The following is a 14372-nucleotide window of genomic DNA, read 5'->3' on the forward strand; positions in this document are numbered from 1 at the left end:
CCTTAATGGGAATCACAGAACTTTGCCGTTAAAAAATAATAATAAATCAATTTGAGTAAATAACTCTCATGGAAAAATTCTACTTGATGACCGTCAGAATAGCAACAAAATTCAAAAATTAAAAGGCTCATACACCAAGAAGCATCAGATAGTGATTCTACTAGGTGTGATTTTAAAGCAGCCTCTAGTACTAAAGCAACTTAAAAAGACATAAAGAAACAAGTAAGACATCAAAGCAGAAGCAAATGACAGCGTCTGAACTGGAAAGCCTTATATGCTAGGACTTCACTGTCCAATTTCAGTAGAGGACCATCTTAGAACACTTGTTTTCCAGGGTTTTCAACAGGAAACAAACCCTTAGCTGTAAAAATTATTCTCATAAAAAGAATAGAAACTCAGGATGCTGTAATTTACAAAGAGATTTATGAGTTCTTCAGTTGCATTAGAATAAAAATAAAGCACTAGCTAATTGTTGAGAAATACAGACCAAACCAAAAATGCTACATTAAAAATATAACAATAAAATTCACATTAAATTATTTATTCAGTAATTAAAACAGTGACATTTTTCTTTATACAAAGTCCCCCACCAGTTTTGATGAGAGGGATGAAATGTTCAATGGAATTTTGAGGGAAGCAGGGTTGGAAATCAAGTGGGGAAGGAGAGAAACCCTGATTTGACAGATGGTTTTAAAAGATAGCTACAAACAGCTAGCAGAGAAAGTGCAGCATAGTTCTGCAGATACTTTACTATGATTACTGTAAACCTCAACTGCTATAAATACTGGTTTTATATAGGTACTAGTTACCTGAGCCCAAGCCCACTGGAATCAAGGAGGATTCCAATTTATATCCACTGATGTTGGACCAGACCCTGGGCCTCCACTTTGTGTCAGCCAACACTGGACTACAGTTCAGGCATTCACGTCTGGTCCCAATGATCTCAATGCCATCAAAGACTTACATAGACACTGAAGGAAGGAAGCAAGGATAGGGCTCCTGTAATGACCATCATCAATGATGCACAGCTGATCCATCTTGAAGGCTTGTGCCTTTGAGTGGGTGCATAAGAACTATGATGTTTTAATTATCACTGTCTCTAAATGACCTCTACTAGATGCTAAAAGCACCATGCAAGTTCACAGGGAACTCCAGGCACTGGAGGATGAAGATGGTCCCATCATGGAGACTGCAGAGCGGGAACAGCCAGAGGGTTACGTGCACTCTGCAGACCAAGAGCAGCTAAAATACAGGTTTCCAGGGATATCTTTAATTCCCCTTGGCATGCAGTTCAACATGTAAGAGGGGACAAGTGTAAACCTGCTAGTACAGTCTAATGTTAATGCGTTGTGTAGTGGCTGCCCAACCATCAGCATACAATGCTGGAGAAGATCATCATCTTTGCTAACAGCATTACCAACCAGCTCAACCTTTGCAAGAAGACCCCTCCTGCCTTTCCTGTTTCAGGGACTGGGATTTTGACCTCGCCCCAGCACAAGTCCCTTAGGCTTTAAAGGGAACTCTTCTTGCATCATAACTGTCTGATTGTGCCCATAGGGCTAATATGTAAAAGCAGTATTTATTTTTAAATACCATCCTGCTTTACATGAGATTTCAGTTCCAAACAACACGCATCAACTTTTAAAAAAAATCTACACACACAATTAATATTTATCATTCAAATAACCGTTAAAAGCACAAAGGCAAACATATTAAAGCCAAGAAATCAATTTAACATATATATATTTCTAAACTGTTTAAAAGAAACGTATGTTGCTGGTCCATTGATATGGAGAAAAACATTGTACCTGAAATTATTTAAAAGAATTGTATTCAACATGATATGTTTGTCTGCTGAAAGGCAACATATTGCACCTCTCTACATAACTCTGCTGACTCCATGGTCATCTTTATACATAAAACAAATCAGGGCTTTTGAAAGGTTGGGCTGAGAGGTATGGGGTTGTTTTTTCACTTTTTTTTTTTTTTTTTTTTACAAGAATGGAAAAATTCCATTCACTCCTGAGGTTATGGAGAATGCAATAAAATATCTTTTTTGTTGTTTGTTTCAGTCAGAAATTTAGTGATGTCATTCACTTCAATTCCAAATGACATGCATTTGAAGCATGAGGGTGGAATAGAGGGAACTAGGTATAACTGTGTGTGTAAATATATACACATATATAAGGAAATGGGAGTGAAGAGCTAGACATACACAATAGGCTGGAAGCAGAAAGGTTGGGTATGTGCAAGGCAATTGATCATAAGTACAGGTGAGGAGACACAACACTCCCTTCCGTCCCACAATCTCTGTTCTCAAGAGGTGTGCAATCAGTCTCTCTCTCTGAAAGCTGCAAAGAGATTCATCCCCAAAAGCATGTTTGAAGGCAGGAGAAGCAGAAGGTTGAGAAAACCCTAACATTCACTGAAGACTTTCACATTGTGAAAGAGGCATCAGAAAAGCCGGTAACTGAATTTGTGTGACTGGTGAGGAGAGGAATTAGAACAAAGTGCATTTTACTGCTGTCAAGTGTAGCTTATTCAGGTTATCAGAAATCAGATCTGCTGGGTGTTCAATAGCTGTAGTATAGCATTCTCTTGTTAGGATTGGAAAATGCAGCTGAAACAAAATGGATATCTGCTTTTCAAAAACTGGTGGTCAGGTAGAACACCCCCAGTCTTCAAGCAAACAAGAAAAAAAAATTGTCAGCAGATTTCTCAACATTAATAAGAATGAAATAAAATCCTGGACAATTTTAAGAGTTTAGTATTTAGATTTTCTTGAAATAAAACAATAGTTTCCCTATGTTGTCCCAGAAATAGTGTCAGAGTACATCATGTTTTTGTAAGACCTCAAAAAATGAATCATTCACTTTCTTAGTACATCACTGGAATTCACCACACACAAAAAGAATGAAACAAGTCCTTTAGGAGCACATTAAGACATAACTTGCCTGTGACCTGATTTTAAGGGCCCTTTGGTAGCACGAGCAGCCTTATCATTCTTTTTTTTTTTTTTTTTATTTTTCACTGCCATCAATAAGCTGTAACTGCAACATCATGAGCGAGCACTCCCCTCTTCCTTCAAGAGCAATACCAACATAGCATCTGCTTCTCATAAGAACATTTGTGCGTGTAAGTGTGCATGTATATGTGTACGCATGACAGAGAAGCAAATCTGCTGAATTTAACTTAAAAATGTGTCATAAGCCTTTTTTCTTTCCTGTCATTCAAATCACAGGTTATATAAGAAGGGCTACTGCTATGTACTTGTGCTTTTACTTTCATCTCATTTGTTAGTACAGGGGACAGTTAGTTACTGAGGAAATTTGTCTTTCAAAGTCAATTGACTGGTGCGTGAACAGCTGTAGAAAATAGCAGTTTTTTATTGGCACTTGTCTCCCAAAACCTTGCATATTTATACAAGTACTTTAAGCACAGTCACAAGTTCAGCAGTGGAAGCCGCTGAGCAAAACAGTGCATGACAGTAGTCCTTGAAGAAAGAAGCAACAGAATCATCACATATCCACTCCCTTTAGCCATCAACTCAATAAAACAGTCCAGAAAGGAATTCCAGTGCAAACTTCAGGCTTGATTGTTCCTGTCTCATTCTGCTTTGACAACTACAGGGAACAGGAGGAGATCCTTCACCATCTGAGCTTGCAAAAACAAAGACAATGAACAGACTGCTCTTGCTAGACATTAACTATTTCAGGAAGTCAAACATACTACATATTAAAAAGAAACACTGCCTTTTGTTTTGCTCACCCTGTCCCAAAATCTCCAACCCTGATGTTCAAAGAGTTAAATTACAACTTTTCTTGTTGTTTCTCTTGTGACACATTGCCTCTTTGCCTTCCAGCTTTGCCAAGTTCAGGGAAAAATAATAATAATAATAATAATAAATCTTGTGGGTTTTTTTTCCAGTATTTCTAATACTGTAATAATTCCCAATTTTTAATCTATTTCAGAAACTCATATTCCTGAGATATTTCCTGAATTATACTGTTCTGATAAATAAAGAAGCCACGAAGGCTTTTGTTACCTTCCTTCCCATGCACTTTTCCCATTCCATCACTAATTCATTGACAAACCGAGAAGCTAGCTCCACCAGAGCAGCAACAATATATAGAACTGTCATGAGAGTGGAACTCCTTAAGGAAGAAATGCTGACAGACTATAAGGACAAGAGGTGGGGCTGAGGGAGAATAATATTTAATTCAGCATCCCAACACACTAACAACAACCCTATTATTTTTAGGTAATATTTAAGAATAGTCCCTTCAACAGTTTTACACTGTCTCAAACGTCGTATCAGCAAGATACATGATTAAGGGTCTTACCAAACTGTGATATAATCCTACTGCCCACAGTGCCAGCATATCGAGCCCTCTCATGTCAAGGGAGAACTCAACACCTCATAGGATCAAGTTCGAAAGCTTGGAGAGAAGAAGCAGTGCAGGGAGGAAGGCCTGAATTTCAGACTGGCAGACACATCCCAACACTCCCCCTCGCCTTTCACACACACCCCCATGTGGTGTCCACCTGACAAGCCTACATTCACAATGTTCACTGCCTTAAAAGCATTTTTTTTTTAAATGTCTTGATGTCTATGGTCTTGATCTCCATGTAGCTGGTTTGCCTTTTAGACAGTTACGTCTGAAAACAATGATAACAGAAATATAATATGAGAGCCTTGGGAAATATTACAGTGGGATCCCAAAAATATTCATTCACTGAAGGTAAACAGAGTAGAAAGGCAACATTTCCAAGCAATAGCCAGGATTTGGCAACCTAGGCCCTGATCCTGTACTCAGTCCCACCTAAGCACATGCTGTCATGTTGCTGGAGTTACCACCATGTTGCTGGGCCTGGCGGCTGATCCACCAGCAGCCCATTGCAGGATGTGGGCTGTTGAGGGCAATCTTGCAGCCCTTATTCAGGATTGGATCCTGCTCCGCCTTGGCTTCAACTAAAGTCATTATTAATCAGGTCAGACTCAAGGCCCAGGACAGAAATGGGGTTTCCCAAACACCTTGCAGTGTGCTGTGGCTAGATATGGCCATATAATTTCCCAGTTCATTCTTACCCTGACAGCAGCAAAGCCCAGTTTTTGTGCATGCTGAGCACATACAACTTCTTATGACATTCAAGAGCTGTAGCTGGGGTCCCATAAGGCCCCCAACAAATCTTAGGTTAGGCAACCAGATTTTGACATCGACAGGCGTTGAAAGTGTCAGCACTTCCCATGAGGTTCTCAGCAGACAGATCAGGCCATGTGAAAACATTTTGTTTCTGCAAGTCACACATTTTTATAAAATTTACATTTCTATCCTAAACATTCATGTTACAGGTTAAAACCCTTGAAATAGCTTAGCGGAAAGTCGTGCCTTGTGACTTAAAATATGAGTATGCTAGCAGTTACAATCACTATGAGCATCTGAAACACAACTCATAGGTGACTGCATTCATCAGCTTCTGTGGATCATGGATAAGGTCCAAACTCAGGTCTGATAAAAAAATCCATAGAAGTATTTGGTCCATTTTGAAAGAATGGATGGGTTGGAAATGCAGTTTCTGTAACCTCAGGCTTTGCTCCATGCTAAAGGTGTTTGCAAATTTCTGACAATCAGTACAGCACTAAGCTGTCTTTAGAAACAAGAAAAAACACACCCTTACTAGAATCTAACACCAGCAGGAAAAATGTTTGGCTGAAACTTTAGGTGTGAATTATACTTGCTTAAGCTAGAACTAGAGGACAAAAACATCAAGATCTAGTAATGTGGAAAGAAGGAAGGTTTAGCTCTTTAAAAAGAAGGGAAAGATAGATATTTGAGGTAACAAAACAAAACAAGAAACAAACCCAAAATGCACAAACACATCACGGACATCTAAAAATAGCATTTTATACATTTTTTGCCAGTGCTTCTCTGAGAGCAAGTTCTTTAAACAGAACTTAACAATTTTACAATTTTTTTTTAAAAAAATATGTCATCCTAAAATAACCCATCAATCCTTACCCAAACTTTCTGTATTTCTACAAAAATAGATGCACAAAGAGCTACAAAATAACGTATTCCTGAAAGGAGGCGCACTGTAGTCAAGGGAGAGTCTTTTTCCCTGACAATTGAAACTGTTCATAAAAATACCAAGCTCAACAAAACAAAACACTGTTAAAGTAGCAGAAAGGAGTTAGGTTGCCCAGCTGCAGCAGGCTCAGATGAGGAAAGAAAGAAAAGCGAGTTTGTCTGTTTGTTTGTTTTCCAACTCTGTGGGACCCATAAGTGGCCTTAAAAATAAAAGGCTCAATAGCAAAACCAGAATGGTTGGCTCTTCATCTTCATGTGTGTCCTTTGCCCTGTGCAGAAGGAGTCAACGATGGTTATATTGCCCGCCCAGCTGCGCTGACTCCAGCTCTAGATGGTCTTACGTTATATCTAAACTTCAGAACCATGAAGTTTCCTTGCTCTTGTCCTGATGCTGTAGACCTGGATTTCAGAAAAGAAAAGTAACATTTAAAATCTGATACAGCTGCTTCCTCCCCCTCCCCAAACAAAAACAAACACAACTTACCAGCCTAGTGGATTCATTAGTAACATTGCTATTGCTTCAATTTTTATAGTTTATTTGGGACGAACTTAAACCCCACTGAAGTTTTAGACTGTCTCAAGCAGTTCAGGAATGCTGGTAAATGTGTGCTTCCTTGTTTTGGCCTCATTTGGAGAGGAGCATGGCGTGATAAAATCATCCTGCGAGGTCTGTGCAGGCTATCCACTATGGAACAACATCATTTTTCCTGATAGGGGCCAGCTATTGACTCTATCTCTTTTCAAAAAGATCTGTAACACTTTAGGATCTCACAGTTTCTATGGTATCTCACCTTACAGAGGAGAGAGGTAAAATGTTCCCGCAGCAAGTACAAAACCCAAATAATTTCACCTACAGAATGTCAGATTTTTAGCCAAGAATGGCTAGTGCTTCCACATGGGAAAAATTAATGATTTTCAGCTTGCATTTGTTATGAGTTCTTCTAACATTTTCCTTTATAAAAAGTGAGGACTATCTAATAAATGTGGTGCTATGTTGTGGCTTTAGCATTATGGACTTGGAACCTGCGTTATAATCTGGGATTTCTCTACTCCAGAGGGATTCAATCTTCACTAGATTTACACCCAACAGGGTGGATACCTAAAATCCAGACAATAGAGGGGGAGGTGGGGATGAAACTTCCCAAAGAAGATATGGTTTTGCTCATTTACAGGGACAGTAAAAAGGAGAGGTGCAGGCGCATACTTTAAGAGGCAGTAAGGAACTTAAGCCTTACTGATTTAAAGCCTGTCCCTTGATGTTTTGACCCAAGAAAATTAAATTTCATGAAATGAAGGTTCACTTCCCAATATAAACCACTGCTGTGTAGACAGCAATTCTCTGTTCTGCATCGTGCAATATATTGTCCTGCTATACCAAGACCAATGCACCAACTACCTAATCTGCTACGATTTTAAGGCCAAATACACCACTAATATAAATAGATGCAACTGTAACAGACTACAGTGGTGTTACAACTGCTGAAGTTGCCTGTTCGGTAACCTGTGAGAATTAAAGATGTGCTGAGACGGCTCACCCATTTCCATATCTGATCACACAGCATAACCCAAAGGAAGACTCATGTTTTTAGAAAGCCTTCCAACAGGCCTGATGGATTCAGATCCATCCACCAAATCCTCGATGTAGAAGTACAGTTATATCGCTAATGATGACCAACATGTGAGAGCTGAGCTACAAAGCTATTAATAGCCATGTGAAAGATTACACCACATTGCTCCATCCGTGTGAGGACTCCCAAGCAGTGCCCAAACACTTGCATGTCCAGCTGCAACAAGGGAAAGCAGAGCACACTTCTTGGGTGGCTCTCTGCTCCTTTTCATATGCACTTACACCTATTTCTTTAAATTGGAAAAAAAAAAAAAACACAGGACATCTGTCAACTAAAGCATGCCACACTTGCAGACTACTTACTCAACGAGGATGCTTCCTTTTTACTTATGAGTTAGGTGTTTTCCTGGCAGTATCACTCACAAGCAGAGACATAATAAACTACTGTTAGTTTCCTTCAAAGCTCCCTTACAGTTAGTGATGACAATTTTTTGTTATTTTTCCCCTTTTTATTTTTTTAAAGCAAAGAAAAAAGATAATAATAATAATAATAAATAATAATAATAATAATAATAAAAAGGGGAGTCAGACAGTCAGACAGCAGAAACTTTTCAGAGTGCAAGGAAGTCATTTAAGTTTACCAGTGAAGCACTACAGGACACCGGAGGCAACGCAAGCTGATGAGAAGAGAAATAGATTGTATGGTTCATACCGGTTTAAAAAAATATATTACACACACCTCCTTAAAAGGATGTACACCTGGCAGTAATGACTGGTAGAAGGGGAATAACCATCTGACTAGACACCTTCCTAGTTAAATGTCTTTGCAAGAAACAGAAAAAAAAATGTAACAAGGAGGTTTAAGATATAGCTATTAAGTTCAAATAGCCACAGAAAACAATCCAAAAAAATGAAAGTTGCCTTAGCTACAGAACTGAATGTGAAACACTTTCCATGCCTTTTCCTCATTATATTCCCATATCCTTTATGGCAAGGCTATCTGCACTTCTAACATGTAATCCAAGTGCAGCCCTGCTACTAACCAAGAGCAGTAGCTTGCAGTTTGCCGCTAGAACAAACATTTTCCCATTTGCAAAGACACCCTCGCTTGTGTTGTACAAGCCAGTAATTCCACAGCAGAACTCTCCATCTCTGAGATGCCGATGCAGCTAACTGCCACACACACGGTATGCGGGTTATGTGGGAACATCTAAACCAGCCTGATGAAGTGTGACCAACCTGTAGCATGTGTGAACGGAGACAACTCTATGGAAGGCAGCAGACTGACCGCTCAAATTCTGTATTCAACATGACCCACTGATTTACAAGCATTTCCGAAGTGGACTTTCCATAGTTAGCCAGGACTAGAGAATATCTATTAATTCTCCCAAATATAAGGACAGACAGATGTGCACCTCAATTTTAAAACAAAATTACAGCCCTCAGATATGCCAAAATCCTGCTCTGCTTTTATTATGCTGGGGTTACAGGAAACCTCTTCCAGCACATCTGTCCAACAGCAGGGCAGGATATCCTACCAGCAGACTCCGCAGTAGCAGGGCAAGTTGCTCTGCTCTTCTATCCACAGGGCTGCCAGCTGGATCTGACCGACCACCTGAAGAGCGCCTGTGCCCACTGCTCTGCTCCCAAAGGCCCACAGGCAAGCTTGGAATGCTGCAACCACCAGCTCCAGTGGCAATGAGACAGCAGTTTCTCCCCAATTTTAAGTGCTCAACTCAACTTTCTCACCCTTAACATGAACACGAGGATTTAGTCCCCACACTGTACAACTGTGGCTGCAGCAACGGTCTACGTATATGTGCTGTGAACTGCAGTCAATGCTGTTAGAGGCTGACCTTGCTTTGCTTGGCATCAGTAGGACAGAGAATTAAGGCTCAATGCACAAACACGTTGTGCTCGGTGCTTGATATCAAATGTATCGAGCTGGTCCATAGCTTGGGCACTTCAGCTTTGGAAAGGCACCACATAACAGCAGCCACAAATGTAACAGGCTGCAACAGATTTTGATTTAGGCTAGCGTTTTCTTTAATCCCACTTGTACCAACACAGAAGCATCTAAAAGGGTTAATTTGCAGCATACAGCATAAGAATTAAGCCACATTTAATGGGAATCAGGTAGCTAAATCCCATCTCATCCCACTAAAACAGGACCATGTAAATTCAAACAGATGTGCATGACAGATTGATACTTTGTTTTTTGCTCTGCAAACAGCGAGATGCTAATGTCCCATACAATCTGCTCTGAAACCAATTCCCAAACTACACCCTGCATGCAAGGGGAGCCCTCTCTTAACCTTTGAAGTGGTTCAGCATTGTCCATTCAGAAGATGGAGTCTTTGGCTTTGCATGGCTGAGATGCAACAATGTAGCTGGACGAGGGTAAGATTATAGACAGCCTGCCCTGATCCTAACCCTATCACTCCATCTAATTCAGCGTGAGGAATTTTGCAAATGTTTCTATAATCGCATGTGACAGTAGCATAAGAAATGTGACTCACAGTAAGAGGGGAAAAAAAAATCATCTGCATATCTGAAGGACTCTGAAAAGCATCCTCTATATGTGTTAGCTTTTTTCCAAATAAATTAACTGAAGCTTATGTAATCTAATATATCGACAGCTCCAGATGCTGATGTCTTTTATTCTCCAGGGAGATGTGGTCAAAAACTTCCAGAACTGAAGTTTTCTTGCCACTATGACCTTACCCAACTCAGGAGAATCCGCTTACAAGAAGGCGAGTATGTTCTTCTCCAGGCCCTCCAGTTTTTAGCCTCTCTGCTGAGACTGCCATCTTGCGCTAGCATTAAATGCAATAAAAATCTGTGTGATGTGGAGACTTAAACAGTGAAAACCCTACCTCAGAGTGGACAGGGAACAAGAAAAGCTCTGACAGTGATGGTAAGTGCTGGATATGATTCAGTATGGTGCTTCAGCAGCTCCCTCCTCTCCCCTGCAGCACAACATACATTCCCTGGGATGACTCCATTTGACATGCATGGAAAACACTGGAGCAATTAACCTCCCTCTTTCCACCTTGGTCACACCTTGAATAGCTGTAACCAAAGCATTTGTCTCAAATCCACCAGATGTGGAAAGGGAATCTCTCTGAACAAGACTTCCCGTCCTTCCCAGCGAGTCTCTGCTTGGAGACCATAGAAGAGGAGTGTGCAGGGTAAGCAAACCAATATTTGTAATGTCACAGGTTACCACTATGTGCTGTGACATCCATTGTTTGGTCCATTGTTTCCAAAGCCCTAGGTATCAAGCTGAGGCTGCCCAATAAGGTTGTGCTATTGTGTTTCAGAGCATGGCCATTTTCAATAGTCATAAACAAGAGAGACGCTGGTCTGCTGAGATCCTCTGTTTCTATAAACTGGTCACACATAATTTTTCATCTTTCTTTTCTCCCCAGAGGAACTCATGGACTATAATCTACACACCAAGCATGTGCCAAAAACAGTATACAAGCCAGCTTGCCCGGTACCGAAACAACTCACAGCCTAGGTGAGACTCGTACTGAAGCCTGGCAGTGGTTCTTCCTGACAAACAATCCCTTACACGGTTTGCTGCTCCATCCCCCAAAAGGTAAGTCAAGTACAGAGTTCTGGAGCTGGACTGCTGGGGCTACTGTCAGACCAGTGGGCTCGTCCCCTCCATCAGTTGCAATGACCATTTGCTCATGATTCAGAGAAAGCAACTTCCATTATGGAATTTGTCAGAAAGATAGAACTTACTATTGTGATTTTGTTAGGTTATCTTCTTATACATAAAAGCATAAAATGTAATAATACATCTTGTATCATCTGGTTGGCTGGAAGTGTTATTAATAAATATAAAATCATCCAGTATTAAGAATCCTATTACTCTTTTTCTTAATTTCTTGAAGGAGTAAGTGGCATGGTACTTAGAAGAGGTTATTGGTTACCAGTTGCTACTATGGGAAGAAAGAAATTTGTATTAGGTTCACTCACTTATAACTGGATTCTGGTTTCTATTATTCCATATTTAAGAAACAGCATTTTTTCCTCCACCAATTCTTTCTTCCCTTACACACTAACGAAAAGCAAGAAAGCACTTCTTACACATGGAATCAGCTAGCTAGAGCTATCAAGAAGACATCCTCAAAAAGACAGAGAAACAGATACCTCAAGGAAAAGGGAAGAGAGATGCAAACCCAGTATTTCCTGAATAAAGTAACAAAAGGTGTTTCAGAAGTACTAACGTGCTGGTCAGATAAACATCACGCAGAAAAAAGAGACCATAACAGAGCACACGAGCACAGATGGACATTCTGGAGATAAGTCACCCATCACTTTGATATCAAATGGCTATAAACAGTGAGGGCTACCAGACTGCTCCTAATGCTGAGATGAGAGCCTTCAAGTCAAATCTTGCCTGTGATGCAGCAGATGTAGTTTATGGAGGTTGTCCCATAGTTATAGATGGAGTAAAATGAATCTGATTCAGAGACCTCTGCCTAGCCCCTACAAGAATGGAGTTCAGTATGATGGTGAGCACAGCTTAAACAGCATCTCTTCTTTATGTGACACCTGGATGCTACACAGGAAGGAAATGCTACGCTTTTCCAATTTACATGAGTAGGATGCAATCCTCATGTACTGACAAATACAGTCCTCATTGGAGCTATATTTTGGTGAATGAAAACATGAATTGGCTGAATAAGCTGGAAGCTTCCATGTGAAAGTTTAATTAGCCATTTCCCACAAGATTTAAACCAAAAAAAACATGCATCATGTCACAACTCATTTGTCTTGAGTGGGACCAAGGGAGACAAGGGTCTTTCAGCAAAAGGCAGAGGGAGATGGATATTTCACAGCTCATCTGCTCTGACAGCAATTTCAGGAGGGATTCCTACCTGGAAATTTATTTGGAGAAGGCTCTGAGAATAAACCCTACTTGAGCTGCAGGGATTCCACTTCATTGCTTGAGTTCTTTCTGCTAAAACAAGTCACAGACACAACTGAACCATCTTACCTGCGTCAAACCCAAAACTTGGCACAATGTCCACTGTTCCATGAAAGGCTCCAGCCCATGCTGAGGTAGCGCTGGTGACAGCAGCAGGATCTGTCTTAGTCACGTCATGCTGTGGAGCAGGAATCCTGGCTGCACGTACTGAAGGCATCAGCAGGGACCCGTACCGGGGGTCACGGTGCGAGCTGGGATGGTGATGGTGCATGTGTGGATGAGGGTGATGGCGATGCATGTACACGTCATGCATGTGTGCATACGAAGGGCTCACCTGAGATGCTAAAGGATAATGCCAGGATTCAGATGCAGCAGGGGGAGGAGGTGGGGCAGTCTGATGAAGGCCGTGTCCTGGCCAGCTGCTGGGATCTGGTGTTGGGAAGGTGCCTGGTGCAGTAACGGGGAAATCAGGATGTACTCCACTTAAGCATGGTGGTGGGGGAGGCTGATAAGAGCTGGTCCAAAATGAAGTTGGGAAACTGCTCCTTTGGCTTGAAATTGTTGAGTTTTCTGGAAGAGAGGAGAGAAATTAATTTTGACTGAAGCTGAAAAACAAATTTAATGACAGAAACCCTACAATGATTTTCTACTGTCAAATTTGTAATGCTGAACTCAAGCTTCAAGTTACAGAATCACAGAATGGTTGAGGTTGGAGAGGAGCTCTTCAGATCAGCTAGTCCAACCTCAGGACTCAAAGCAGCGTCATCCAGGGCAGATTGTCTGGGACCACATTCAGTCAGATTTTAGCCCAAATCCAAACTTCATGACCTCCCTGGGCAACCTGTTCCAGTGTTTGATCACCCTCACAATAGAAAAAAAAAATAAAAATGTTTTCTTGCTTTCAGACGGAATTTCCTGATTTCTAATTTGTGCCTATTACATCTTGTCCTGTCAACAAACACTGCTGACGAAAGTCTGGCTCCCATATCTTCGTTTTCTCACATCAGGTATTTACACACATTGATAAGACCCCGTGAGGAGACTTGTCTTCTTCAGGCTGAAGGATCACAGATCTCTCAGGATCTTGACACAGAAATAATGAGACATTAACTTCTGCTCCTGACCAGACCAGAACATATCATTTAGAAAATTCTCTTCAAATTAATTGCATGTTTTGATGGGATCATCTCTAATGCATCTTATGTTAGTTTCTTGTATCATGTTACTCAGTCTCCAATAGCATCAGGCACATGAAGTCTATGTAACTGAAAGAAGTTTTTGTCAGAAAAAAAAAAAAAAACTTGCTGCTCCTTACAGCTAGGGCTTGACTTATATTTAAATGCATTCCAATACCTCTACATTATGAAATCATGTTCTAAAAATTCCTCTTTTGAAGAAGCAGTTAATGTTTTTGATGTGTAGGAAAGTATTGGCATCTTCTCTCTCACATCCCTCTTGCCAACTCATATTTGAAAGTACTGCCTCATGCAATATGCCTCTGCTTAAATAGGTGGTTTTTTTTTGGTCGAAGATGGAAACATAAAAATACAGGACTTTACCTCTGATGAAAGACCAAAGTCATAAAAATAGCCTACAGAGTAATAAAGCCAAGGTCATTTAATATTTGACAAGGTGAGGAAACCTCTGTCCTTCATATAGCATTTATAAAAAATGTTTATATTATTTTTTCCTAAATGACTTTTTGTTTTGCTGTGTTTAACAAGCAACTGGAATGAGACTTGGGTGAAGACATCGTTGAGAATGAACAGAT

The 14372-nt window shown here is 40.5% G+C and overlaps 1 protein-coding gene across 16 annotated transcripts in view; it reads right to left on the reverse strand.

The window, feature by feature from the left end:
* Nucleotides 1-525: 525 nt before the first annotated feature.
* VGLL3 (vestigial like family member 3) overlaps nt 526-14372 on the reverse strand; it is a 47557-nt gene continuing 33710 nt past the window's right edge. For 15 of the 16 annotated variants that reach the window (XM_083846939.1, XM_083846938.1, XM_083846935.1 and 12 more), the window contains 2 exons: nt 12671-13171; nt 526-6488 (listed from right to left, as the gene is read on the reverse strand). In XM_083846939.1, the coding sequence (XP_083703065.1) occupies nt 6445-6488; nt 12671-13171 (545 nt within the window). In that variant the 3' untranslated portion in view covers nt 526-6444. Of the gene's footprint in view, nt 6489-12670; nt 13172-14372 lie in introns of those variants that run through there. The other variant, XM_083846934.1, reaches the window with a different exon arrangement.

Source organism: Anser anser (assembly GCF_964211835.1).
Source record: "Anser anser genome assembly, chromosome: 1".
Classification (NCBI taxonomy): Eukaryota; Metazoa; Chordata; class Aves; order Anseriformes; family Anatidae; genus Anser; species Anser anser.